Consider the following 25,404-nt stretch of genomic DNA (forward strand, 5'->3'; position numbering starts at 1 on the left):
ATAAGTTATGAGATCTTCTATATACTAATCGTATTAGGTCAGTGGTAGTATTGCCATGTCGGGTTCAAGTATCTATGAAGAGATACTTGTACTAATGAAAATAGTCGAGCTCGTCACATCCTCAAACAGTCTGCATCTGCACCCAGGTGGTCGTCTTAATGAGTTGGATTTCTCAGGCTTCAAGTCGCCAGTGCCAGACCAACTGACAATGCAGTGAAGAACAAGTGCATTCGAGAAGCTCCTTGCTGGGTGGCAGCGGCTTCGGATCATCGGTGCGTAGAAGAAACCGATTTCTAGGCCGAGTGGCCTTGAGAGACTGTTTTGTCACCAAAGATGTAGTGCTCTTCAGGTGATGTCCATCCAACTCAACTTGAGTGTATTCACAGCCAGGCAAGGCTGCCAATACCACTCAACTTCAAGGGTTGTTCTAACTTCATCAACTCTTGCGGCGAGCATAGATGGTCGGATAAGACACATCTAGTTGTCAACTGGCTGTACTGCTTTTCTGGTGTATCTGTATCACTGACGATTTAATTGTGCCACTGTGAGATTCTCTCTGTCACCAGAAGTACTTCGGCCTTCCCAGGGACTGTGGGCGCTGGGTGGCTTTTGTTACCAGATTCAAATTTTGACTTCCTGGTTCTCTGACGGTTGTCTCTGGCGTGGTGATATCTGAGGAAATCAGGACAGTCCAGATGGATTCAGTTTGTCGAGTAGACCTGGCGAAGAGAAAGCCATGTCTAAAGGGGAGGCGCCGCTGAATGCTGTAGGGGAGCTTTTATATCTGTATAGCTGTTAAAAGTGTCCAGACAATTAATGGTGATTTATTCAGTGATAGAGTCTTTGATAGTAGCCTTCTTTGAGACAAGAGTGATGAAGATGGGAGAGTGATGAAGACGGGAGGGGGATGAAGGAGAAAAGCAATGAGAGAGGTATTTAAGTATAAGAGCAGTGGAAAATTTAGCCTAAGAGACTTGATACTGTAAGGGAAGTTGTCTTGTAGAGTAAATGTGGTTGACTTTGGAGTTGTCATACAAATTTATATACACAGACAAAACTCTTGGTCATACATGCTGAAACTTATACTCGGGCCTACATTCACTGCTGTTAGAGTGAATGACTCGACCGAGGTAGATTCCCTTCAATGATTGCTTATGACTTTTTATAATATTAGGCTACAGATTTTCTCTTCGCCTGATTAGACATGTCTGATAGAGAGATAGCTGATTGATAAACCATCTGTGAAGAAAGTCGGTGTCTTGAAATACAGCAAGTAGTTAGACCCCATTGAGTCCTGCCAGTGGAGATCTCACGCTTTTTATATCCAGCATACTATGTCATTGCTTGCTGATCCTGGCCAACCCGTTCAGCCAGTCCTGATGGCCGAGCAGCATCGGATTCGGCCGCGTGGTCGCCAGCTGGGCAGCAGGTTTGCCAATCTGCGTCTCTTGCGTCAATATACGCACAGCGCCCCATTCTGTATCCTCAACCAGCCAAGCGTGGTAAACTTCCAGTGCTGTCTCGGCGTCGCCATCCTGCCATGCGCGCCAGGCCAGACGCCCCGGGGAGCCTGGCGCGGGGGCCACGGATTCCCAGACCTCGGCGTTGAGTGGGGGGAACCCAAAGGTCGAGAAGCTGAAGCGGTCGCCCTTGGTGCTGAGTGTCGTGCCACTGGCGGGCGGGGTGATCTGGCTGACGTTGTCGTAGTAGGATTCCCAGCAGGCCATGTCGACCAGATTGGGCCAGACCTGAGCTGCGGTCAGGTTCGTGACGAAGATCTCGTTCGACACAAAGTTGTCTGTCGTGCCGGGCAGGTACTGCTTCGGCCAAATGATTGAAGACATTTCAAGAACACTAGCTGGGTTGGATTGACTTGAAGAGTAAGCCAGAGTAAGCTGATTGCTACACATTAAATAGTCCTCCCATTTTATAGTATGGCGGAGGTCTTTTTCATACTTGATTGCAGTCTAGCCTATACAAGACTAGTGTCCGCCGGATTATCAAATCAGCAGGAGTATGCTTAACCAGAAGCGGATTAGTCCCCGCAGGGTATAACAGCAGAATAAGGGAAGGTTTTTATATAGGCGGAATAATACTCATGGCCCTGCAAACTGCTTGGCTCTTGCGTATGGAAAGAAACTGGCGGAGTCCTCCAGGGCTGATGGATGCTTCTCGAGTGCTCGGAAGTAAGTCACGTTCCGTTAAGCCTCCTTCGGGCTTAGTGGACCGGACTACATGCTGTTTCAGTAATGACCTGCATGCACTCCGATGACAAATTGCCACCTAGGTAATTAGTTATACTCCGTATAAACCCGGGGTGGCGTTTATTAATCCAAGTCCATATTTGCGTCCACTTGGCAAGGAAAGCTTGTTTCGGGGTTGAAGCTCCTTCGTATCCTTCGTGCAGAATGCACACTCAGTTTGAGGCCCGTCGGTTGTAGTCTGGTCTAAGTCTGTCCACACGCCGGGGCAAGCAGTTCAATCCCTGGGGATTAGCCTGTTTCAGATCTTCATGGTTATTGCTTTCTTCTTGCCGATCGATACTGAGGTGTAAGATAGTCCAGCCTGTGGCTATACTTGAAAGACAATCCTAGTCAGCAGGGCTCATGACTAACAGAATTCAAGAGGATAACAGACCTATGTAAAGAACCCATTTTGGACACCTTCATCCCGCCGGTACCAATGTGTCAGCTTCATCGTGGACCGACCCGGATTGTAGACAAAAGAAGGAGGTCGTTGGGATTGAAAAAGGGAGTGAAGCTGGAGATCACCACCGCTTTCCCAAAACAGTCACCGCTTCTGGCCACTTTCCCCTCCTGTTTTCCTCTTGCGATTGTTGGGATTTCGTGCAAGCCAGAAGAATTGCTTCGAACACGCCCATGGAGACGCAAGTACGATGGAAACCAAGATCGATGGACGAGTTCTGACAGGTAAGTGGTTTCATAAGTCTATACTGTCATTCTATCGGTCTCCATCGGGCTTCCGTATCTTATCAATGCCGGTCTCGGCTCTGACTTTTTCATTTCTTCAGGCTCCCGGCATTCATTCAACGGAACGTATTGAGCCAGTATTACGATCAATTGTCTGGGGGGACATTTCTATTGATTTATCGATGATCCATTGACCCTCGTTTTTGAGCGGGCTGATGCATGCTGCCATAGATCGAGTGATTTCTGCTGCAGCATTGGCTGGGGCGGTCGATGGGGGTCGCGATGGAAAAGGTTTTTTTGCTCGACGACCCGGAATCGTGGAACGGATCAGTTGAACGGTATATTCGACGCCTCCATACCTCGTTTGGTGGTACTTGGTATGCTAATTTAATAGAGCTGTATGGCGGTATCGCACTGAAAATCTCTCTGGCTTCATCGGTCAAGGCAACCTGCATCTGTCGGTCTTGGCACTGTCCTTGCTATTTTTCGGTCTCTGCTATGGCATCCGCTATCTGCGCCGGCTCTTGAAGAGCTCGGCGGCGGCTCCTGAGACTAAGTCGAGGCATTATCGGCCATTACAATATGAGCTGGCGCATACTGCAACTGCCGTGGTTGCCTGTGCATTGCACTGGCTGGCCGCCCCCCGGGATGGCAGTTGGAAACAGTCTCTTTTGCACAGCTATATCGTCTCTCTCGGCCTGCTGCGCTTCGTATGTTCACGGAACAGACGCCGTCTGCGGAACCAGGCATACTGTCACATGAACGTTGTCGCCACGGCTGCCGTGTTCCTGGCGGTCCTGCAGCACATCCTCCCCTTGCTTATCATCGGTTCAACCTATGTGCCTCCCCCGCTGGAGAGTGCTGCGGCAGCTTGTCTGGTGGCCACGGTGGCTGTTGCTCTAGCCGCGCCGCGGCCGGTCCGCCCCATATCGATAGATGAAGGAGAGTTAAACGTCGAAGAGGAAGATGTCTCCCCGGAAGAAACCTGCTCCCTCTTCTCTTACTACTGCTCATACGAATGGATCACTTATCTGATCCTGCGTGGCTTTCGTAGAGACCTGACCATGGACGATCTGCCCCCACTACCGGCGTATGATGATCCCTCTAGCTGGCTGCGCAAGATCCGCGCCCAGCGCCAGCGAGGAGGCAAGACCCTACGCGTCTTGTTGCGGCTGATGAAGACTGAGATTCGCTTCATGGTGGGCTGGGCGGCGGTCACGGCTGTGGTTGAGTGTGTCGCTCCCTTCGCCATGCTCTACCTGCTCGCTTATCTGGAGGATCCGCATGATGCGGTTGTCCATCCAGTCCTGTGGATCGCTTTGCTGCTCATTGGGCCCGTCCTACGCTCCGTCTTCAACCAGCAGTATATCTTCACAGCCACCCGGCTGCTGGTGCGTGTCAACATCTCGCTCGTTCAGGATATCTATCAAACGGCCTTACGTTCCCATATCTATGATAGCTCCATCGATCGCTCTGCCACGGACGACAAAACGTCGTCCACAAAGGACCCCTCTTCCAAGAAGTCCCGCCAGGCCAACCTCACCAGCCTCATGTCCTACGATGTCGATGCCATCTATAACTCGCGAGACATCTTCAATGTCATGACCATGGTCCCTATCGTGACTACCATTGCCACCATTTTCCTCTACCGCATGCTCGGCTGGCCCTCCCTATTCGGCGTGCTGACCCTGATCTGTTTGACTCCGCTGCCGGCAATGGCATCGCGCAAGGTCTCGCGTATCCAGCAGTCTGTCATGCGCGCCACCGACGTGCGCCTGGCCAAGATCTCCGAGTACCTCCACTCCATCCGTACCCTCAAGTACTTTGGTTGGGAGCCCGCCGCCATCAATCAGGTCAATAGCGTCCGGGCCGTCGAGCAGCAGCGCCTGTGGCAGCGCAGCGTCTACGCCGCCGCCATCTCTATGGCTGGCGATCTCCTGCCCCTCGTCAGTCTGCTTGTCATGTTCACCCTCTTCGTCCTGTTCACTGGCCGCCCGCTACACGCTCCAGTCGCTTTCACCTCCCTGTCCATCATGGAAACCCTCCGCGGCCAGTTCGTCTGGCTGTCCAACGTCAGCCGCTACACGGCGCAGGGCGCTGAATCCCTTCGCCGCGTCGATCATTTCTTCGACACCGCCCAGGAGATCCAGCACCACCCGGAGGGTCCCCTCGCCTTCGACCACGCCACCTTTCGCCGCACCCCGATCGCCCCGTTCCGCCTCAGAGATCTCCATATCCGCTTCCAACCCAACTCCCTCAACGTGGTGACTGGGCCCACAGGCTGCGGCAAAACCACTTTGCTCCTCTCGCTGCTGGGCGAGACCGTTCTCGAAAAGGGATCCGCAACCTGTCCTCGCGACGTGGCTTACGTGCCCCAGGCCCCCTGGCTGCAAAATGACACCATCAAACAGAACATTCTCTTCTATAGCCCCTTTGATGAAGCGCGGTACCAATCTGTAATCAACGCCAGTGGCCTCGCACAGGATCTTGAGCAGTTGCCCGCCGGGGATCTAACTGAGGTCGGCGAGCGAGGCACTTCGCTTTCCGGTGGACAAAAGCAACGCGTCTCCCTAGCTAGAGCGCTATACTCGCGCTCGACAACCCTCTTGCTCGATGACATCTTTTCCGCCCTGGACACGCACACGACCACCCTCATCTATGGCAAGTGTTTCCGTAGTGGATTGCTTGCGGGACGCACCGTGGTCCTCGTCACCCATCTCCCCGCCGCGCTGCAGGACGCAGAGATAGTTGTCGTTCTCGATCATGGAAGACTGTCTTCGGTCACGTTGCCCAAGGAATCTCGACCGCTTCTCGCCGAAGGCACCGTCGCCTCCAGTTCGACCAGCGTCGACGAAACCCCACTAAACTCGGATACATCGACAGAGGTTATAGAGAGTGCTCCTGTTAAGACATCATCCTCCCAGCCTGTGTCGAGGCAAGCGAAAGAGTCTACTATCACGGGACGTGTACCACGGACACTAGGTAAGTGCTTTTCCTCTTCTCTTCTTTCTTACTGACTACTGACCATCAGTTTTCCAATATATGACGCTCTTCGGTGGTTTCTACTACGCCATCCTGGTGATTCTGACCACCTTCACAGTACAGCTGGCATACATATCCATCACGTACTGGTTGTCGATCTGGACGGAAGCGTACGAGGAGCAAGAGAAGCCGAATTCGCTCTTCTACCTCTCGGTGTACGCGGCAGCGATCCTAACGTTCCTGCTGTTGCAGCTGACGAACAATTTGATCTACCAATTTGGCAGCTGGACGGCGGCGCGCAAGATGCACACCCGCCTCGTGGCCGCGGTACTCTCGGCGCCGATCTCTTGGTTTGACGAGAACCCAATCGGGCGCGCGATCAACCGCTTCGGCAACGACACGCGGTCCATGGACACGGTGCTAGTCGACTGGCTGCGCATGTCGATGGAAAACGGCTTGCGGTTCGTGCTACGCATCGCCTCCATCGCCTCGATTATGCCCATTTTCGCCTTGCCTGCCGTCATAATCTGCTCCATTGGTTTCGCCATCGGTGAACTGTACACGCGCACACAGGTCTCTATCAAGCGCCTCGTCTCCACCAACTACTCCCCCGTCTTTTCACACTTCACCGACACCCTGGCCGGGCTGACCGTCATCCGCGCCCGGCGCGATATGGATGCCGTGTTTCAACAGCTACTGGCTGACAAGCTGGCCGTCCACGCCCGTTCGGCCGAAACCCAGTACAACTGCAACCGCTGGGTGTCAATCCGGTCGGACTTTTGCGCCGCCAGCGTCGCTGCCGTGGCCGGGTGCGTCGCCTACTTCAGCGCCGACTCCGCAGGGCTGGTCGGGTTCTCACTGACCAACGCTATTGGGCTGAGCCAGTCCATCCTCATCTTAGTGCGCACCATGAACGAGCTCGAGGTCGAGCTCAACTCGTACCAACGCATCCGTGAGTACGCTGAAATCCCCCCGGAAGAAGAAGGAGGGAACCAAGAAGCCACTCAGTCACCCGCCGTTGCTGCTTCCAGCGTGCCCGCCAGCTGGCCCACCTCTGGTATTGTCACCTTTGACGCAGTGACGGCCCGCTACTCGCCCGACGGGCCCGACGTGCTGCGCCGCGTCTCCTTCACCACCCGGCCTGGTGAGCGCATTGCCATCGTCGGCCGCACGGGCAGCGGCAAGAGCACGCTTGGCCTCTCCCTGTTGCGCTTTGTGCCCTTGGTAGGCGGCCGGGTGACGGTCGACGGAGTAGACATTGCCGCTATCCCCTTGCACCGGCTGCGCACGAGCATCACGCTCATCCCACAGGAGCCAGTCCTTTTCTCCGGCGACGTACAGTCCAACCTTGACCCGTTCGGAGAGACGGGCGATTCCGAACTTCAAGCGGCTCTCGCCGCATGTTCAATCCGAATCAGTGGGGGTAGCAGTAGCGGTAGTGGCAGTGACACTGAGCGGCAAACCCTCCGGCTAGATACCCCCGTCGCCACCAACGGCGAGAACTTCAGCCAAGGCCAGCGGCAAGTCCTTAGCCTGGCACGCGCGCTCTGCCGCCGGTCAAAGGTCGTCCTGCTGGATGAGGCGACCGCCTCGGTCGACCATGCGACGGACATGCACATGCAGCGCCTGCTGAGAACAGTGTTTCCCGATGCAACCATCATCGCCATTGCTCACCGGCTGCGCACAATCATGGATTATGATCGTGTGTTAGTCATGGCTGAGGGCGAGATCGTTGAGTATGTTTATCCTGCAATATATATATATATATATAGAAACACAGTCATGCTAACGTTTTAGGAATGGCTCGCCTGCTCAGCTGATCGATCAGAAGGGCGTCTTTTGGAGCATGTTGAAGAATACAGGCGAATACGACGAGCTGGTGCACATGGTACAGGAGGTGGCATGATTATAAATAACTATATAGACCTGACCTATTATGCATAACCTATAGAAGTGAAATATGAATGATGCAAACGCATATTATATCAATCTAAGATAATAATACATTTCACTAATCTAGGTAGACTAGACAGGCTTACTCAAAGTAGATTATCAGTATTATCAATCATGTATAAGAAGCTCACTTAAATGGGTATCATCAACATATCATATTAAGGCATAATAAGAACCATCACAATCCCGAATACGGGCTCCCTCGAACTCGCACGACTACCGAGAAGGTCCCAGTTCATATATGGTCGAATCCCGAGCATCAACCTCGCTTGGGTCGCTGGCCGACAGTGTATTTGCCTGAGTAGAGCCGGCCAAATGGACAGACTCTAGCTCCTGGGGATGTTCCATTTGTGGAACGCTGTGGTAGTTACCATCGGTCGAGAGCTCCGCGCGCTGCAGATTGGGCGACAGGTCCGTTTTGTGAGTCTTTTGTCGGTTTCGGCGCCACAAGAACCATGCCAACACAGCCAGAGCGGCCAGTCCGGCCACCCCGCCGACGACACCTCCGGCGATAGCACCGGTATCGCTGGAGGAGCTACCGCCACTGTTACCTCCACCAGTAGAGCCTGAAGTATTGGTGGGTGTGCCGGTTGTTGATGTGGATGTCGTCGTCGTGACGGTGGTAGACGTATCCCCTGTGGTGGTGGTCACTGAGGAGGAAGTTGTCGAGCCGGTGCTTGTCGTTGTCGTCGATGATGTGGTCATCACTGACAGGGTTCCATTGTTGATATATCCGATGGTCATTGCCTGGCCCAGGGTGATAATCTCGGTTGAGTTGTCACAACAGGACCCGTCGGTTCCGCCACAGCAAAAGGTTCCCTCTGAAGTGGAACACTCCCAGACCTCCGGGTTACCATCGTCGCCTGTAAGAAAACAAAATCAGAGATGACTGTATTTATCGATGGGGTCATGTGAGCGACTAGCAATAACCTACCACAGATATTAGGGCACTCGGATGACTCCCCTATGAAGCTATAGTTAGTGGCTATACCCCAAGACCCACGATCTGCCGAGTGTTCGGTGCTCACAAGTCTCGTCGGTGCAGGTTCCCTGATAAAAGTCCCCCGTCTGCCATTCACACAACCTGTTCGACATGCAATAATATCCATCGCTGCAGCACCAGGTCACGTTTCCATCGTCGGAGCAGGCAACGTTGCTCGAGGCTAGATCTCCGTCAGAATCATAGCACGAGTCGGCGATGACAGAGGGGAGCGCTGCAAGGAGCAGCGCCCCGATAAGAGGTCGCACAAAGAGCAGCCCGCGCATTGAAATAAATCTTTAATATTATTATTTATTTATGATTCAGCCTTGTTGCAACCAAAGCGGGAGAAAAAGATCTCCAGGCCAGGTGTCAGGCAGAAGAACAGGGCAAACAAAAAGACAAGAGTTGAAGAGAGAAGGCACTCGAGAAGAGAGACATTTGGGGGCGGTTCCTGCTATCAGGATCAGGGTCTGCGTTAGTTATGAAATAATCACTGGCCTGAAGAAACCGGCTACTAATCGGCCGATGGTCAGGGAGGCTGAGAGCCAAGAGAAGGCTGTACTGGAGTGCACCATGTTCTGTATGGCGAACGAAACCCATGTCTGCGTGCTGGGCCCGCGTTCCAGCCTCCTAGTAGGGATTGATGTGTGGAGAGGGGGCCTCTCCGTACAGAGAGAGGGTCCTGCAGGCAAGAATAGAGGATCTTGTGTTATTCAAGTCATGGCAATCGCCCGAGTCGAATCTGGACTCCGTACATCCATCATCTGTACTTTCTAAAGCCCCCGAGCAATATAGCCTGATCAAACCGTTCACATCGTGCCTGGAACCAGAAACCGTCACCACCAACAAACACAGGAAATTTGAGGGGATCGTCGAATACGATGTCTAAGCCCAGCGGCCCAACCAAGGCGACAAACGGATCATCCTAGTGTGGAACACGGCAATTAGCGTTTCAAATCCGACCTGCCAAGATTTGCCAGATCAATCCCACCTCCAGAGATAACTGCGAGTCCCAGCGGTAGGGACTAAGAATAATCGAGTAATCCTTGTTGCCGTTCTATTTCCGGGGGTTCATCCAGAGGCGATCGGCTTGCTGTGCAGGAGGAACAGCCCACTCAGCCACTTTGGGTGCGTCCTCCGCATGGACGATCGTGATCATATGAGATGGCTGAGGACTCTTGGTCCCTTGCCATCAAAAGCAGGATAAGTCGGGGATGTTTCCATCTGAGAAAGTTACAGAGAACAGACCGTAAGAAGAAGGAGATATTGGGAAATGATCGAGTCATGTGAACCACCATGTGGATGATGACTAAGCCACTAATCCTACAGCAACAAAAACTCCAGGGAAACCACAGAGAAAGAAACCTGCCTGCTCACTACTACCTACTTCTCAGCCTCAAGGCTGGCTGGTGGAAGATCAAAGACGGCATTTGCTCTGTATAGAATGACTATTCCATTTGGTGTAGTGGGAACTAGATTCCCAAAGCTGGATGTTGTCAAAATAAGCGTTGGACACAAACCTTCCCTGACTCCTTGCTTTCTAGTCTGGATAGACGGGATATTCTATAAGATTGAGGCTGAAAGCTAACAGTTCGCTGCTCAATAGCTGATTTTGAACGCCCAGGTCCAGTGGTCTCCGTTGATCACATCGTCGCTCATATCCAGGACGAGACTGCCATTCGCCAACTTGTGGGAAGGCACCACCGTGCCGGCGGCGTCTCCCCCGATAACCGTCACGTTGTCGCCCTCGACCCACGGGACGGGGCTGTTGAGGGTGATGGTCGCGTTCGGTTGCGCCAGCGCAAGGATGTAGAAGGCGTCCTCCGTTTTGGTGAAGCGGATCGCGTCGCCCTCCTCTGGCGTGACGAACCAGTAGGTCGTGTTGTAGATCGCTTCGCCGTGGTCCTTGATCCATTTTCCAGCTTCACGCAGGTGGTTCTGCTCGACCTCGAGGATCGTGCCGTTGGCCATCGGCCCTACATCCAGCAGGAAATTGCCGTTCTTGCTCACAACGTTGACCAAGCTCGTCACAATCGTGCTGGCGTTCATGTAGCTCGACATCGGTGTCGCCCGGTTGTACCCGTAGCTGTACGGGTCCATGCCTAGGTTGGTCTCCCACTTGCGCACCTGCACGCCACCGTACGTCGCGTACTCGGGAGTGTCAAAGTCGCCCGGCAGGCCGCAGCGGGAGTTCATCACCACCTGGCGGTTCTCCTTTGCCGCAGCGTTGAACCATGCCGAGGCGACTTCTGTAGTCCGATTGGGGCCGCCAATGTCACACCACATAATCTCAGTGCCCATGTCGGCCAGGGTTTGCATCTCCGGTACGATGACATCGGTGATGTAGTCGTCCACGTCGACAAAGCCGGTGTACGGGAGAGTCTCGTTGTTGAAGGGATTGGTTGCGTTGCCTACAGAGAGCATTTGATTAGCATGTGTGATGAAATGAAACCCGAGGTAGAGGGTATGAATCTTGAAATACCTCCGGGCCAGTCGCCAAAGCCATACTTCTTGTACGCAGGACTAAACCATTCCGGAAGAGAAAAATATGCAGCCCGATGGAGTTGGGGCTGATACTTCTTAGCAGCGTGAAATAACTCCTGCACGAGTGTCAGTCAGACTGCTCAGAAGTACTCCCTATGGTCTATAATAATTCACCTCGAGCAGATTCCGGTACGGAAACTGGGCCACCGATGTTCTCTTGGTTACAGTGTCCGGGAGATCGAAAAGCGCATAGCCATCATGGTGCTTGCTGACCTGGACAAAGTAGTTGGCGCCTGCGTCTGCGAACAGGTCGACCCATTCCTTTGGATCCCATTTATCGGCCGTAAAATTCTGGATGAAATCATCGTAGACGACGTTAGGCCCGTACGTATGAAGATCATACCAGAACGTGCCAACGGACCCATCTGGGCCTTCGTTAAGGTCATACCAGTACCTGGTAACCACAAAGTCTGTCAGAAGAAAGATAGAAACGGTCAGTTCATCTTTTCGAAACTCACCATTCGGCGTACTCCTCCTTGGCACCCTTGTTCCCCCATCCCGGCACCGAGTAGATCCCCCAGTGGATGAAGATGCCGTACTTGGCGTTGTTATACCAATCCGGTGATTCGTGAGCATACACCGACTCGTATGTCGCTTCGTACTCATAAATCCCAAAGGTGGCGTTGAAGGTGTAACTCTCCGCCTCGATACCCTGTCCCGTAAACACGACCGTCGCGTTGCCAGATGTGCCTGCTGCTACCCCATCCTTGTTCACAACAGCAATCTCGATCACAGCCTGGTCACCAGGCGCCAGTCGCTTCAGGTTTCCGGCGGCGACGGTCTCCACGCCTTCTGACTGCACATGGACCTGCACCGACTGGTTCCGCAGGACAAACTCCGAGCCCACGTTGTTGATGGTCACCTCGAAGATCTGCGTCTTGTTGCTCCCTTCGACCCATTTCTGCGTCGAGCGCGCATACTGCACCTGCAGCTGGGAAACGGGTGTGGTGCTGGTAGTCTCCGGCATCGGCCATAACGACAGAGCAAAGATGTGCATCTTCGTATCCGTCGTGCCCGCGTCCACATCCGGCAGGGTCAACGAGACCAGCTCCTTCGACGAATCCACCCAGCACGTCGCCTGGAAGATGTTGGATCTGTTCCAGTTGACCGTCGTGTTGGTCAGATAGTATGGGAAGACCAAGTCCCCCCCCGCTGGGTAGGGCCAGGTCCACCACTCCGGCACGAGGAAGGCCGCCTCGGTCGTTGTGTTGTCGGCATAAGTGGCTAAGACGGTCGCCGATGCCATTTCATCCTCCGCAGAGGATAGCAGCTGGAAGCTGATATACTTGCCCTGGGTGATGGGGATCTCTTGCGCCTTCGCGAGGATGTTGTCGTACCCGGATGCGTTGTAGGTCGCAAATCCGTACGTGACGCCGCCATAGATGAAGCTCGAAGGAGGCATGGCTTCGGCAGGATAGGAGTCTACAACCCATTAATAATATACACAAGTGCAAGGTATAAGTTGATGGAGAGGATTCCGAGAAAACATACTGCCTGCCCCATCGTAGTCCGCATCATTCGGACCCATGCCAAAGGCGCGGTTGTTAAAGAAGGGGGTCAGATCTACGGGGACAGAAGCATTGCGGCTGGCCGGCGATTGGAATTCATTCTGGGGTTTGAAAATGACTGCCTGGGCAGTCAAGACAAGGACGCCCAGAATGAAGTGAGGGAGAAGCCTCCGGTGCATCTTGTTTGCAGAATATCAACCAATTGATTCAAGTCTTGTCGACATAGCTCTCCTCGAGATTCGTGCCGTCAATTATTTATGTACATATCTCCCGGCCAAAAGGTGCGGGGTCAACAGAGTCGCCTGAGGTTTTTCAGCGATCGCCCACGGTAACACTGGGTATGGAAGCCCGTCATGTCACTGTCTCATCGTCTGCGGAGATCTGATGATGTTTGTTTGCGGGGAAGCTTCGACTTTGTCATAACGCGGTTGAATGTATGAAATCACTATTCCCATTTCGCCTAATCGGCCGCTTCATCCCTCTCTAGTGGGAGGGGAGGATTCGTCCCAGACTCCATCTCGGACCATTCATCGTGTTATTATTGGAGACTAGGCTGACGGTCCTTGATAACCTTGAAGTTATCTATCGCAGCAGAAGTGGAATGACGCAAGCTCCGAAGAATGCGCCGTCGCTCTACCACCTTGGACAATCTTGCATTTCAGGTGTCATCCTGCATGCGACGCAACTATCAGCGGAATGAATATGGGGCCATTCGCAAAGATCCGGAACATTTCCGAGCCGAATCAAAAGCGAAATCAATAATGAGGATGGATATCAGTCACAAACTGAACGCAACGGTTGATCCGGTAAAGGTCCGGAACTTGTCTCTATTTTTGTTTCGACTTCGTAGGGACCTTCCTTCCATTGGCCTTGACCTCGGTCTCAAGCACATCAAGCGCTGCTGTATATCTTGACTTGAGGCCGGAGGCATTTTCCAGCTTCGGATTCAACCTCTCAATGCTGTTCAATCTCTTTATCTTTCCATCGGATCCTTTGCCAATTTCTTGCGAGAACCATCTGCCTTCCCGATGTGCGACAAGAGTGTAGGCCGAACCTTCTTTACCTGCACGTGCAGTACGTCCGACACGGTGAACATAGGTGGTGACACTGTTGGGAACGTCGTAGTTGACCACGTGGGTAAGGGATTGAAGGTCAAGACCACGAGAGGCTCGGTCAGTAGCGACAATGACAGAGATCTTTCCTTGCCGATAAGCTGTGAGAGTCTTGCGAGAGGCAGACGACGTGCTGGATTTGATAATAGTTCCAACTTTGTTCGACAGGGAAGGGTGTAGAAGAGAAATAAGGCGCGACAATCGGGACGCGGATTCGGAGGACTTGGTAAAGATCAAGACCGACGTGTGTGCCGGACCAGCCTTGTCTTGAGACTTAACAGGTACCTTTTCACTCTCGGATTCTGATTCGTCAGAAGATTCGTCAGAAGACTCATCTGAGGAGGATTCGGAATCAGAATCGGATGAGGATTCGGATGATGAGCTATCATCATCAGAAGATGAGTCTGTTTCTGAGCTTGAATCCGAGTCTGAATCCACAGAGCTCGAATCGTCCGAGCTTGAACCGCTAGAGCTCGTGCTTTCCGACTCGGAGGAAGATGACTCTGACACAGCACGTTTGGCCTTGCTATTGGGTTCCACTTTGACAAGGGACAGCAGTAACTGCAGCAGGTAGAGTGGTTTCTTGGATCCATCCCCAACAGAGACGGTGAATTCCTTCAGTGTCAGAGGGAGGGAGAACTGTCCATCTGAAGTAATCGGTAAGGGGACATCTCCTTCTTCCACCGTCGGGGCCTCTTCTCCGATGAGAACTAATTTGGGGTTTGCAAGGCGCAATGAGTTCAATTTTGTGACATCTCTAGTCATGGTAGCACTAAGAATCACCTTTCTCGGTTCTCGGGGTTTCAGAGGAAGTCGAAGGTCGGAGAGCAGGTTTCCAGTGAATCCAAAAGCTTCGGGGGATTTCCGCGAATCCAACGAATCCATAACAACGTCCACCCATTCTTGGAAACTTTCGTTGAGCAGGCGATCGGCTTCGTCAATGACCAGCCATTGCAGATGTTGGAGTGTGAATCCTTTCGTATAGCGTAGGTGATCGACTAGTCGACCGGGCGTGCAAATCAAGATATCAACGTTTGGCTCTGGCCTCGGAATATAGCCAGGCAGAGACTCATTGAGATCTGCAGCCTCGGAGATGTAATCTTGAAGGTTAAATTTCGTCCAATCATCACCACTAGGTTGATCCTCTTGACGCATCTGAAAGGCTTTAGGACTATAGACCTGATCCAGCCGCATCAAAAGCTGCTGCTCATCCTTAATTGCAACATTTCCAACTGCAGACCCAATCTGCAGTCTGGAACCAGCAGCACAGAGCTCACAGACCTCTCGGGCTTGCTTGACTAGTTCTCTGGTGGGAACCACAATAAGGCCCCTAAGCCTAGGAGCCGGAATGGGCTCCAGGGCAGAGACAAGTGGCAGTACATAGGATAGCGTCTTTCCCGAACCTGTAGCGGCAGATATGCAAAGATCCCCAGGGTGTCTCTCAGAGCCTTTCAACAATAACGGTATTACAGTCGACTGAACAGCGAAAGCTTCATTGTATCCGTGCTCTTTCAAAATTTGTAATAGTTTCGACTCAATTCCCAGGTCAGAAAATTTCTTCCGGTGCTCCGTCGACACTCGCAGCGGTTCCGCCAGCCAAGGAGGGACAGAGGAATAAGTTGGTTTCTCCAAGTTATCCGGAGCAGCTTCTGGCTGTGGAAGAGGCTCCAAGCCCTGTGCAATCACCGGCTCTGCTGTTATAACATCCGGTTTCTCGGGCTTGGCGTCTCCTTCAAGCTTCGCCGTCTCTGAGACTTTGAGGGATTTTTCGAATTTCGAAAAGATTCGGCGGTGCTTATCTTTGAACAGCTTTGCCTCCTCGTCCTTCTCGGTCACATCCTGGCTTTCTTTTGCAGAGTCAATCTCCTCAATTGGCTCACGATCCCCATCTCCAGCATTGTCTTTGGCGCTCTTAGACTTTTTAGGAGACTTCGTCTTATCTTTTGCCGATGAAACAGCACTCCTTTTCTGGGCCTTCTCCTCTTTATGGCTGGCATCGGTTTCGTCCTTAATACGTTTGGGTTTATCTTCGCTCGAGGTCTTGTGTTGCTTTTGCTTCTTGGTCGGTGTTGGTGTCGCAGCCGTGACAGCAGAACCATCGAGCTCTCTCTTCCTCTTGTGCGACTTTTTGCTACTCTTCGGCGAGGCGGACGAATCTGCCATTTTAGCAAGTCTCTCAGGTCGATCACCAGCCATATTCACGAAGCCAACGCGGTGCTGCACCTCCGGAAATGGGTTGCTGAGGAATTTCCAGAACGTTTGCGGGCGGAAACAAAATATTGCTGCCACGGATATTTTTCTGCCGGCACAAACCTGCCGCCTTCAAGCGCCCATCACCGCCACGGTCTGGCCAGGAGACCCAAGAACCACCCAGTTATCACGCCTGCAAGTTATTCTTCAAGCCTAGCAAGGTGAATATGTTTTCAGGGTGGATGGGTGTTCCCTGCGATGGAAACTATCAATGAGGACACATTTCTGAAACCGATTGGATGTGCTCGCCTTCAGAGCTGCCGCCATCATGCCGTACAACATTGCGTGTGTTTGGTCCCCTCCTTATTAGCTGAAGGGTTCTGGCTGACTTGAAGACAGTATGATCAGCGATTATTTCTTCCCTCAGCCGGGTTTGTCACGACGTTTTGGGTCTAGGATGGTCTTGTACTAAGCGCAGCAGGTGGGGTTGAGAGTCATATATACCAATTGTCAACAGTAGGAATCAGCGCCTTGACTCTGCCCGACCATATACGAAGTGCTTACCATCTGCAGAAACTGATAGACCGGGGTCACAAAGTGATTATCATTACTCATCAGTATGAAGGCCGTACCGGAGTAAGATATCTCACGAACGGGCTCAAGGTCTACCATGTGCCGTTCTTCGTCATCTACCGAGAAACGACGATGCCCACCGTCTTCTCCTTCTTCCCGATCTTCCGAAATATTGTGATTCGCGAACAGATTCAGATTGTCCATGGTCATGCAAGCTTGAGTAGTTTCTGCATTGAAGGGATACTTCACGCCCGGACGATGGGCCTGCGAACGGTGTTCACGGATCACTCCTTGTTCGGCTTCGCAGACGCCGCTTCTATCCTGACAAATAAACTCCTGAAATTTTGCCTGAGCGACGTTGACCACGTCATCTGCGTCAGCCATACATGGTAAGTGGTGGGAAAACGCGTCTTGTGCTGGTGTGTCCTGATGCTGATCCACAACAGCAAAGAGAATACTGTGCTTCGGGCATCTTTAGACCCCTTGATGGTCTCGGTCATTCCCAATGCAGTTGTTGCAGAAAATTTCCAACCTCTCTCGTACACTCCGCACTCAAACTACCGCGTTCCAGGAGTACCACCAGACCGGCGAGCAGTGCCCCCTCAAATCGGGCCCGACGATACAATCACAATTGTTGTTATCTCACGGCTGTTCTATAACAAAGGTACTGACCTTTTAATTGCGGCTATTCCACGGATCCTCGCATCCCACCGCAATGTCCGATTTGTTATTGCTGGTTCGGGCCCCAAAGCCATCGACTTAGAGCAGATGTTGGAAAGAAATGTTCTGCAAGACAAGGTTGAAATGCTGGGTTCCGTTCGCCATGAAGAAGTCCGTGACGTTATGGTCCGTGGGCAGATCTATCTGCACCCTAGCTTGACGGAGGCGTTTGGCACGGTCATCGTCGAAGCGGCCAGTTGTGGTCTGTACGTTGTATGTACTCGCGTGGGTGGCATTCCAGAAGTACTGCCTCAGCATATGACGACCTTCGCAAAGCCCGAGGAAGACGATATCGTCATTGCCACTGGCAAGGCAATTGCAGCTTTGCGGTCCAACAAAGTGCGAACAGATCGATTTCATGACCAAGTCAAGATGATGTACTCTTGGACAGATGTGGCAGAGCGCACTGAGCGCGTCTACAAGGGCATCTGTGGCGATATCAGTCAGGAGGAGTTTTACGGACGCTACTACGGCCAGGCCTGGAAAGCTAGTGAAGACCGAGTACGGAGCTTCGCGCTGATCGATCGACTCAAGCGCTACTACGGATGCGGTGTCTGGGCAGGGAAACTGTTTTGTTTATGCGTGGTTATCGACTACCTGATTTACGTTGTTTTGGAAATGTGGTTCCCCCGCGCGAAAATCGATATCGCGCGCAGCTGGCCTAAGAAGCTGCATTCATCAGGCGACAAACGGTTCAGTATTTCTTCTCGCGGCCATGACCGTCAAAACTCGGGCTCATCGCATCACTGAAATGAGGACTATCGTCTTGTCGATGTCACTGAACACTATCTATCTTTTTTTGCGCTATTTATACAACCATGATACCCATACTTATGCTAAGAATAATACAAGCCGATGAAACAAAATCGAGTGCCGGATGGGCAAACCCTCACTTTCTTTCATTTGATATGCGACTGGCCTCTCTTCGTGCCAGGTTCATACTTCCATTCGTGGGCCACCGTCTCCGCACTGGTAGAAAGCAGCTCCTCGGCCACTCCCTTGTTCCCATGTTGGCCACCCATTGCTTCCTCCCGCTCGATGCCGCGCTGGTCGGGCAGAGCACGCTCATACTTGTCCTCCCTGGTCGCGCCGACACCTTCAAGGCTGTGGCTCTGGTGCTTCCGCCCGTGTTGACCATCATGGCGGATCTCGGTGTTTGTCATACCGGATCCCGGGTGGCCTAGACCCCTGTGAACGTCCTGCGACGTGGCGCCGCGTAAAGTCAACCCGGCGGACGTAAAGACCTTCTCCTTCCCGTGGGCGCGGTCTGTGAGCGGGTTCAGCGCCTGGCTACCAGGGTCGCTGACCGGGTTGGGCTGGTACGAGCTGCTGGCTGGGGCAGTGCCAGGAGGGAAAGTTTCGGCACGGTATTCGGGCCTGTGGTCTGCCGGTGCGACTTTGCGGCCTGGCTGGTGCTGTTGGAAGTTGTTAGAAGAGACGTTGGAACATTCTAGATAAGGACTTCTCACGCCTTCCTGTTCCATAGGGGCGGTGGAATGGACCGAAGGCTTGAATTCGCCCTGGTTAGCGTGGGCAACAGCGTCGCTCATGATGAGGATAGAATTGGTGAGCTTTGGTCGGATTGAATTGAAAAAGTGGTCACTCGATGGAGTGCAAACGCTGCCTGCATCTCTTTGGAGAAGAGCCTCACTATCACCTTTGAGGCAGCACAGAGGCCAAAGTGACGTCAGGCTGATAGCAGTTGACTTCATAGCTATTTCATCTTCTGCCTGGTCAATTAGAACGTCCTCTGCAGATGAATCTTGGCATATTGATTCTTATTCTCCAGATGGACTTGAATAAGCTCGGTGTACTGTGCCGATATGAAGTGAAGGAGATATTCCTCAACCCACAGTCTAGAGAAGCTTATTACCTCGATATCTAGACATGAAGAGAATTAGTTGCCTTGAGTGCCTCTGAAATGACATGCATGAAATATATGTAGGAGACATGAAGTATACAAGTCCTCGCCGTTCTGTTTGGAAAAGGAATGGCACTCGGTCTAGTTTACGTAGAATATTACATCTCTGATATTCAACCGCCAATACTGACAATTGCAAGCTTAAAGCACAATATATAGGTCACCAAGACAAAAATCTAATAAGGTATCTAAATGGGGTATGAAAACACAAGACTCCCGAACGCCTGGAGAGAGAAAGTGGTAAAAGGGCATCCCAATATGCCCTTCTCTGGCTGCAGCCTCAACTGCCGCCGCGTGGGCATTCCGCATTCATTTCATTACTGGCGGCCTGCCCTCTTTGTTCCACTTGACGCGACTTCGCACCCACTCGACGGCTTCCTGGACACCCGAGCCGAGAAGAGCACTGACAGGAAGCACGCGACTATCACGGACGCCACCGCCCTTTTCGCCTTCAAAGACCCTGCGGACGAAGCCTTCCTTGATGCGCACCACCTCGACACAATCCTCGCGGTCCTGTTTATTCGCCAGGACAAGAATCGGCACCCCGGCGACATCAGCGCTCTGCAGGACCGACTCGAGCACCTGGCGACACTCGTCCAACCGGCCGAAATCGCTTGCCGCGTTGATTCCCGCCATCTGTTCCGAGAAGGACGGCGAGGGGCTGGTGGCCGGGTTGTTCCCTGACGGGCCCGAAGCGGAGCTCGGGCGCCTGCTGGCGGATGAGGGTAACCGCGTGATGTCCGGGTCCTGGCCGACATCTGTGCTGTCCACAACGAAGATGATGGCGTGGCAGCTGGCGTAGTAGCTTTGCCACAGGCCTCGCATGGAGATCTGCCCACCAACATCCCAGATCTTCAGGTACATGTCCGGCAAGGGGATAGTCGCGACATTCTGGCCGACGGTGGGCACCGTTTTGCCTGGGTTGGGCGCTGGAGCGCCATCGGGGCGGGGGAGATAAAACGCCTTGATCTGGGAGAGGAGGGTCGTCTTGCCGGCGTTGTCGAGCCCGAGCAGCAGCACGGAGTATTCTAGGTCACCACAGTCAGCGGGTGGGGGGTATTCACAAGACTTCGAATAATAGTGACTCTCTAGCAGACCTTCTTTGCTGGTCGCGTAGAGATAGAGCGACTTGGCGAGATGGTACATGGTTGCGATCGGAGAATACTCCGTCCACGGGCCAAAGCGGTGGTGGGACTTGTCCTGTCTGTCTCCTGAGGCCAGACTCCTGGAGTCCCTAGGCTAGACTCCAGCTCCTGGGGGGCCAGACCCTTGTAACTTGTTCCTCTTCGATTTGCCGCTTAGATGGCAAAGCTCAAATGTGCAATCATGATGGGAGATCCTGCCGGCCTAGCGAGAACATGGATGTCTCCCATCCGACGCGTTCCCCTCTCTCTAAGAGGCTCAACAGGTTCGAACTACGCGTCCAGGTGTCTCGATACGGAAGCTAGGGCTTAGGGCCAGCCCTGAGCCCTGACTTCCACTTTGGTCTAGAATACCCTAGTCCATATCCGGCCTAGCATTCCTACCCCTCTTCACCAGACACCTCAGGCACCAAGGCCACCCACGTCCCCTTGCCAAACCACCCATGTCCTCCCTCCTGTCTTGACCCTGCATCTGCAGAGAGAAGCCTGCGCTGGCGCCATTCAGGACCCAGCCTCAGCAGAAAGATCTTCACGTCCGGATGTCAACGGTACTTTACGCCCGCCACCTCGCTGGGTCCTGGAAAAGAAATCCAAGCTCACTAGTTGAAAAGGTCCCACTTTGTTTTGTCAGCAAGTCCTCCAGGAATCCCCAGATCGGGCATTCCCGCCTCAGCTTACAAGAGGGACCGGACCCTTCCCCTCCAGCCCGGCGATGATGTGTTCCATCTTTTTTCCAGGGCTTATCTGTCGCTGCTTGGAGTTCCCATGACCAGCTCGCTCTGATATCCGTTTTTTCCATATATGTCTGACGGAGAATGTGTCGCTGACGGGCCAGTCGGAGGACTTGGAACTGCCTTGGCTAATGGAGACTGACACCATCATCATCGGTATGTCGCCATTGATCAAGGACTCTCTTGGCCATTCCGTGCCAATAGGCGTGTACCAGAGTTGACGTGTTTTCTCTTGTGTTGCAGGGAACGGCCCGTCGGCCATGATCCTGTCCTACATCCTTCATGGTCATATCCCCTTGTATTCTCCGGATCCGCCACATCCAGATCCGTTGCTGCATGCCAAGCTGAAAGATGCCCCGGAGCTGCTGAATATCTGTGTCGATACTTTGACCCAGCATTTTGCTGCGTCTCGGCTGTCCTATTCAACCCAGGCGTTACCCGTCAACGTCTTGCTAGACACTCTTGTGCGGCCCAGCGCTGATATCGAGGAGACAGAAAGCACGAGCAATGTGCAGTGGCGGTTTATGCCTGAGAAGGCTGTGCCACATTTAGTTTTCGGGAATGCTCCGCAGCCTGGTGGCCAATGGACAGAGAATCCCATGCCTGCCAGCTGGGAGATCCAGACTCTGAGCTATGCCGCAATGCTGTCTTTGCCGGGTTACTCGTACGCAGAGCACTACCGCAAGGAAACGGGCAAGGATCTGCCTTTGTTCACTCGTCCCTCTAGGCGAGAGGTAGCGGAGTATCTTTGTGCCTATCCGGCTGCCGTTCACATTGACAAAGTGTTTCGCAACGGGGAAACGGTGGCTGATATCTCCAGGACAGCCAATGGCTTCTACATCCACTCCCATAATATTCACTGTAAGCGCTTGGTCCTGGCTTCCGGGATTTTCTCCGAGCTGGTCCAGCCTTCACCACTCATGATACCCCTGGCGCAAGCCCAACCCGATCCCCAAGTTCCCTTTCTCATCATCGGATCGGGCTTTTCGGCTGCAGACGTAATCATCTCTGCGCCAGATAACCAAAAAATCCTCCACATCTTCAAATGGAACCCCGATACTCGGCCATCTCCACTTCGAGGCTGCCATCAACAGGCATATCCCGAGTATGCCGGAGTGTATCGACTGATGAAGCGGGCTGCCATTGCTTCAGACCAATCCGCGAAGAAGCGACCCCGCACTCGACGAGCTTCATCCACACCTTTTCTTGAGAGCCGGTGTTGGGACCAAGTGTATGAGGGCCTTGCCAATGTCGAAATCGTTAGAGTGGACATGCGTGACGAAGGACAAGCCATGGTCACATTTCAACAGTCTGACGGGACGACCTTTACTCGGCTGGTTCGCGGGCTGGCGTACGCTGTCGGGCGTCGCGGCACGCTTGGTTATCTCAATGAGGAGCTCCGTACCGAAGTGCTAGGATGTCCGATTGAGGAGACCGGCGCCAACCCGCCCGTCTCCGGACAGACATTACGCAGCAAAGCGGTGGAAGGCCTCGAAGTGGCACCCTCGGTCTTCATCATGGGCAGTCTGACGGGCGACTCGCTGATCCGGTTCGCCTACGGAGGGTGTGTCTACACGGCCGGCAAGGTGATCCGTGCGTACACAGGCGAAGAGCATGACTGCGGTGATAGTAGAACCAGCAGCTCGTCCGGCAGCATATCCACACCATCCCGACCGGCAACGGCCACAGCCTTGGCTGTCATGAACGGCATGGATGGACACCACATCCGGCCAGAGATGTACGGAAGTGACGACGGCAAGAGCATGCAGGACAGGATGGCGGAGCCTGGGAAGCCTGGCTTTGTGGCCTGGTGGCACTCGCTGCTCCGCTTATGGAGATGAGTGCTCCCCTCTTTGGTTATCGAGAGCATATGCATATATAGAAAAGTAGATCTATGATAATTTTCGGGCGTTTGCTATTAGATCAGACCAGCGGTCTACAGAACCTGGGAAAATGCTATTATACAATCAAAATGAAACGTAGTTTTCGTTAAACTCGCTAATAAGACATGCAACAGTATAACTATTTAGGTTTTATACAAAGATGAGTTGAGCGATTATCCCATCAACTGCAGCTGGTCATCCGGAGGCCAGCGGACCTGGGCAAAGCTCAAACAGCGCTTGATACTTTGCAGATACTTGCGTGTACTCTCGTCGCTGAGAATATGGGCCTGGTGGTCTGCTGCATGGAGTTTTTCGCGCGCCGACCGTTCGTGAATACCCACCATGGTGACACCGATGGGCCATGCTCTAATAAAGATCAGTACGCTTATTTCAATTTATTTGATAAGAGTGAGAAGGAAGAATGAAAAGGAAGAAACGTACGCCTTTCCAATGCTGAGTCGTAGGTATGCATCGTTGGCGTCGACATAGCGCCGTAGCTGTGCCTTGTGCACGATCTCAACAACGGGCTTGAGGATGCCATCGGACAGCTCGCCCTTTTCGAGCTTACGGAAAAGAGGCTTCATGTTCTCGCGCGACTGGACCATGGCGGCATACGCCTGGCGGCCCTGGAAGCTCTCGCGAACGTCCAGGTCCCGCCGGTCGAGCATGGCCTTCCACTCGGCGAGGACCATGGAGAAATACGACGCCAGCTGGCGGTAGAGGAAGCGACGCGCCTCCTCGTCCTTGGGCAGGCCCGGGTTGACCTTCATCTCCTTCTCCGGCACCAGCTCCAGCGTGGTCGCGATCGGGCCCGCCGAGAGCTTCTGCTCTGGTGCCAGCAGCCGGCGATACCGTCGTAGCCGGCCGCGGTGTGTCTCCCCGAACAGGCGGGCGGGTTGGTTCATCTCCCGCAGTTTTTGCACCAGCTCTTCATCGTCCATGTCTGCCTCGCTGTCGTCCAGCGGGGTGCCTTCCTTCTCGCTGTCCTTCGAGGCATCTTTCGCAGGCAACTCTGGCAGACCGAGCCGTTTGCGCCGCTCGCGCTCCTCTGCTGCTTCCTCCTCTTCCCGGCGTCGGCGCGACTCCTCTGCCAGCCGGGTCTTCTTCTCCTCGCGCTCCCGCCGCCGTTCGTGCTCTTCATCCTCCCTCTTGCGTTTCTGGGCCTGTTTATCCTCGCGTTCGCGCTGCAGTCGCTCCTGCTCCTCGTTGTAGGTGGCCACGCGGGCTGCTTCGACCTCACCGCGGCGGAGATATTTCTTGTCGCTTGTCTGGGACGCAGGGGCGGGTTTGGCCTTGGAGATTTCCTTGGCCATCAAGGATGCGAAATCCATTTTGGCTGGTCAAATTAATCGATTTCTTTTTACTCCTGTTGTAACGTTGTAGGGTTTGGTTGGAAGTAGCCAGTAATCAGTCCAAATAAAAGTGAAGTCAAGTGAATGCGGCAGAACTTCGCCGCAAAGTTGGACTCACTACAACCTTCAATATAACCACCTCGGACCTTTCTACAACCCACTACTTCTTCCACAATAGCAATCTAATAATTTGGTTCTCCCGATAAAAGGATTTTTTCATCATAAAAAAGAAATGGCTTCACGAGACCCGCCGAAGCCGTCGATCGATCGCCAATCGACGACCCCCTTCCACCTCAAGCTCTTCTACCGCCAGCACGCCTTCCACCATCTCGCCGACTTCCCCGTGGCATCGGCCCCCTCGCGAGGAGGAGCACACATTGGGAGCAATGCTTCGTCGGGAATGCAGCTCCCTGCCCATCTGCAGATCTACACCTGGCAGTCGTGCACGCTGCGCGAGCTGTCGCAGCTGCTGACCTCTGCGCTACCGGGCCAACTGCCCAGCCCGCCCATCGGGACACGGCTGTGTTTCCGCCTGGTATACCCGGACACGCGTGGTGCGGCGGCCATGGGACCCGACGCGCGTGGTCGGTACCTGAGCAAGGATATGGGGAGTGTGATTGTCGGGGACCGCGAGGGGAAACAGCATGACGGCAACGAGAAGAACAGCGACGGGTCCGCTAGGACATACAGGTTACAGGGGGATGATGCGGACAAGATGCTGCAGGATATGCGGTTCGTGATTGGCGACTTTGTCGACTGTGCGATCCTGCCGCCGCTGGAAGACGGATCGATCGCACCGGCGATTGTCTCTGGCCGGGGGGTCGGCGGGGCGCCTATCGGGGGTGGCATGAGAGCCTTCCGTGAGAACGGATTCGGAAGGG

The 25,404-nt window shown here is 53.4% G+C and overlaps 11 protein-coding genes across 11 annotated transcripts; 4 read left to right on the plus strand and 7 right to left on the minus strand.

The window, feature by feature from the left end:
* Nucleotides 1-1,337: 1,337 nt before the first annotated feature.
* On the minus strand, nt 1,338-1,844 carry ASPZODRAFT_68398 (hypothetical protein; the record flags this gene model as incomplete). The annotated part of the gene is made up of 1 exon (XM_022729502.1): nt 1,338-1,844. The coding sequence occupies one exon, from the start codon at nt 1,842-1,844 to the stop codon at nt 1,338-1,340; it is 507 nt and encodes a 168-aa protein (XP_022580324.1).
* A 1,012-nt stretch (nt 1,845-2,856) lies between these two features.
* ASPZODRAFT_98737 (hypothetical protein) lies at nt 2,857-7,896 on the plus strand. The gene is made up of 5 exons (XM_022730584.1): nt 2,857-2,930; nt 3,032-3,268; nt 3,325-5,912; nt 5,962-7,648; nt 7,710-7,896. Exons 2-5 carry the CDS (start codon nt 3,201-3,203, stop codon nt 7,816-7,818), a joined length of 4,452 nt encoding a protein of 1,483 aa, XP_022580325.1. The 5' UTR covers nt 2,857-2,930; nt 3,032-3,200; the 3' UTR covers nt 7,819-7,896.
* A 185-nt stretch (nt 7,897-8,081) lies between these two features.
* Nucleotides 8,082-9,131, minus strand: ASPZODRAFT_17253 (hypothetical protein; the record flags this gene model as incomplete). Its single annotated transcript, XM_022726990.1, has 3 exons — nt 8,082-8,728; nt 8,800-8,829; nt 8,894-9,131. 3 exons carry the CDS (start codon nt 9,129-9,131, stop codon nt 8,082-8,084), a joined length of 915 nt encoding a protein of 304 aa, XP_022580326.1.
* A 1,315-nt stretch (nt 9,132-10,446) lies between these two features.
* On the minus strand, nt 10,447-12,637 carry ASPZODRAFT_68896 (hypothetical protein; the record flags this gene model as incomplete). The annotated part of the gene is made up of 4 exons (XM_022729547.1): nt 10,447-11,258; nt 11,330-11,447; nt 11,506-11,785; nt 11,850-12,637. 4 exons carry the CDS (start codon nt 12,635-12,637, stop codon nt 10,447-10,449), a joined length of 1,998 nt encoding a protein of 665 aa, XP_022580327.1.
* A 1,089-nt stretch (nt 12,638-13,726) lies between these two features.
* On the minus strand, nt 13,727-16,174 carry ASPZODRAFT_152795 (hypothetical protein; the record flags this gene model as incomplete). The annotated part of the gene is made up of 1 exon (XM_022725891.1): nt 13,727-16,174. The coding sequence occupies one exon, from the start codon at nt 16,172-16,174 to the stop codon at nt 13,727-13,729; it is 2,448 nt and encodes an 815-aa protein (XP_022580328.1).
* Nucleotides 16,175-16,601: 427 nt separating this feature from the next.
* On the plus strand, nt 16,602-18,244 carry ASPZODRAFT_68585 (hypothetical protein; the record flags this gene model as incomplete). The annotated part of the gene is made up of 4 exons (XM_022729519.1): nt 16,602-16,632; nt 16,680-16,717; nt 16,775-17,163; nt 17,221-18,244. 4 exons carry the CDS (start codon nt 16,602-16,604, stop codon nt 18,242-18,244), a joined length of 1,482 nt encoding a protein of 493 aa, XP_022580329.1.
* Nucleotides 18,245-18,393: 149 nt separating this feature from the next.
* ASPZODRAFT_68587 (hypothetical protein) lies at nt 18,394-19,044 on the minus strand (the record flags this gene model as incomplete). The annotated part of the gene is made up of 2 exons (XM_022729520.1): nt 18,394-18,909; nt 18,964-19,044. 2 exons carry the CDS (start codon nt 19,042-19,044, stop codon nt 18,394-18,396), a joined length of 597 nt encoding a protein of 198 aa, XP_022580330.1.
* A 407-nt stretch (nt 19,045-19,451) lies between these two features.
* ASPZODRAFT_98747 (hypothetical protein) lies at nt 19,452-20,677 on the minus strand. The gene is made up of 2 exons (XM_022730585.1): nt 20,513-20,677; nt 19,452-20,443 (listed from the first exon to the last, which is right to left on the minus strand). The coding sequence occupies exons 1-2, from the start codon at nt 20,559-20,561 to the stop codon at nt 19,725-19,727; spliced, it is 768 nt and encodes a 255-aa protein (XP_022580331.1). The 5' UTR covers nt 20,562-20,677; the 3' UTR covers nt 19,452-19,724.
* A 742-nt stretch (nt 20,678-21,419) lies between these two features.
* Nucleotides 21,420-23,129, plus strand: ASPZODRAFT_152806 (hypothetical protein; the record flags this gene model as incomplete). Its single annotated transcript, XM_022725892.1, has 3 exons — nt 21,420-21,444; nt 21,532-22,900; nt 22,943-23,129. The coding sequence occupies 3 exons, from the start codon at nt 21,420-21,422 to the stop codon at nt 23,127-23,129; spliced, it is 1,581 nt and encodes a 526-aa protein (XP_022580332.1).
* Nucleotides 23,130-23,344: 215 nt separating this feature from the next.
* ASPZODRAFT_152807 (hypothetical protein) lies at nt 23,345-24,502 on the minus strand (the record flags this gene model as incomplete). The annotated part of the gene is made up of 2 exons (XM_022725893.1): nt 23,345-23,537; nt 23,613-24,502. The coding sequence occupies 2 exons, from the start codon at nt 24,500-24,502 to the stop codon at nt 23,345-23,347; spliced, it is 1,083 nt and encodes a 360-aa protein (XP_022580333.1).
* Nucleotides 24,503-24,755: 253 nt separating this feature from the next.
* ASPZODRAFT_33472 (hypothetical protein) lies at nt 24,756-25,343 on the plus strand (the record flags this gene model as incomplete). Its single annotated transcript, XM_022728254.1, has 1 exon — nt 24,756-25,343. A coding segment is annotated over one exon (588 nt), but the record flags the coding sequence as incomplete, so codon positions are not given.
* Between the last annotated feature and the right edge of the window lie 61 nt (nt 25,344-25,404).

This window comes from Penicilliopsis zonata (genome assembly GCF_001890105.1).
Source record: "Penicilliopsis zonata CBS 506.65 unplaced genomic scaffold ASPZOscaffold_10, whole genome shotgun sequence".
In the NCBI taxonomy this organism is placed as follows: Eukaryota; Fungi; Ascomycota; class Eurotiomycetes; order Eurotiales; family Aspergillaceae; genus Penicilliopsis; species Penicilliopsis zonata.

Coding starts and splice junctions, on each gene's coding strand:
- ASPZODRAFT_98747 (XM_022730585.1), bottom strand. CDS start 20,561: ATGTACCATCTCGCCAAGTCGCTCTATCTCTACGCGACCAGCAAAGAA. Junction 20,444..20,512: donor CTACGCGACCAGCAAAGAAG/GTCTGCTAGAGA, acceptor GTGGTGACCTAG/AATACTCCGTGCTGCTGCTC.
- ASPZODRAFT_98737 (XM_022730584.1), top strand. CDS start 3,201: ATGGGGGTCGCGATGGAAAAGGTTTTTTTGCTCGACGACCCGGAATCG. Junction 3,269..3,324: donor TGGAACGGATCAGTTGAACG/GTATATTCGACG, acceptor CTAATTTAATAG/AGCTGTATGGCGGTATCGCA. Junction 7,649..7,709: donor GCTGAGGGCGAGATCGTTGA/GTATGTTTATCC, acceptor CTAACGTTTTAG/GAATGGCTCGCCTGCTCAGC.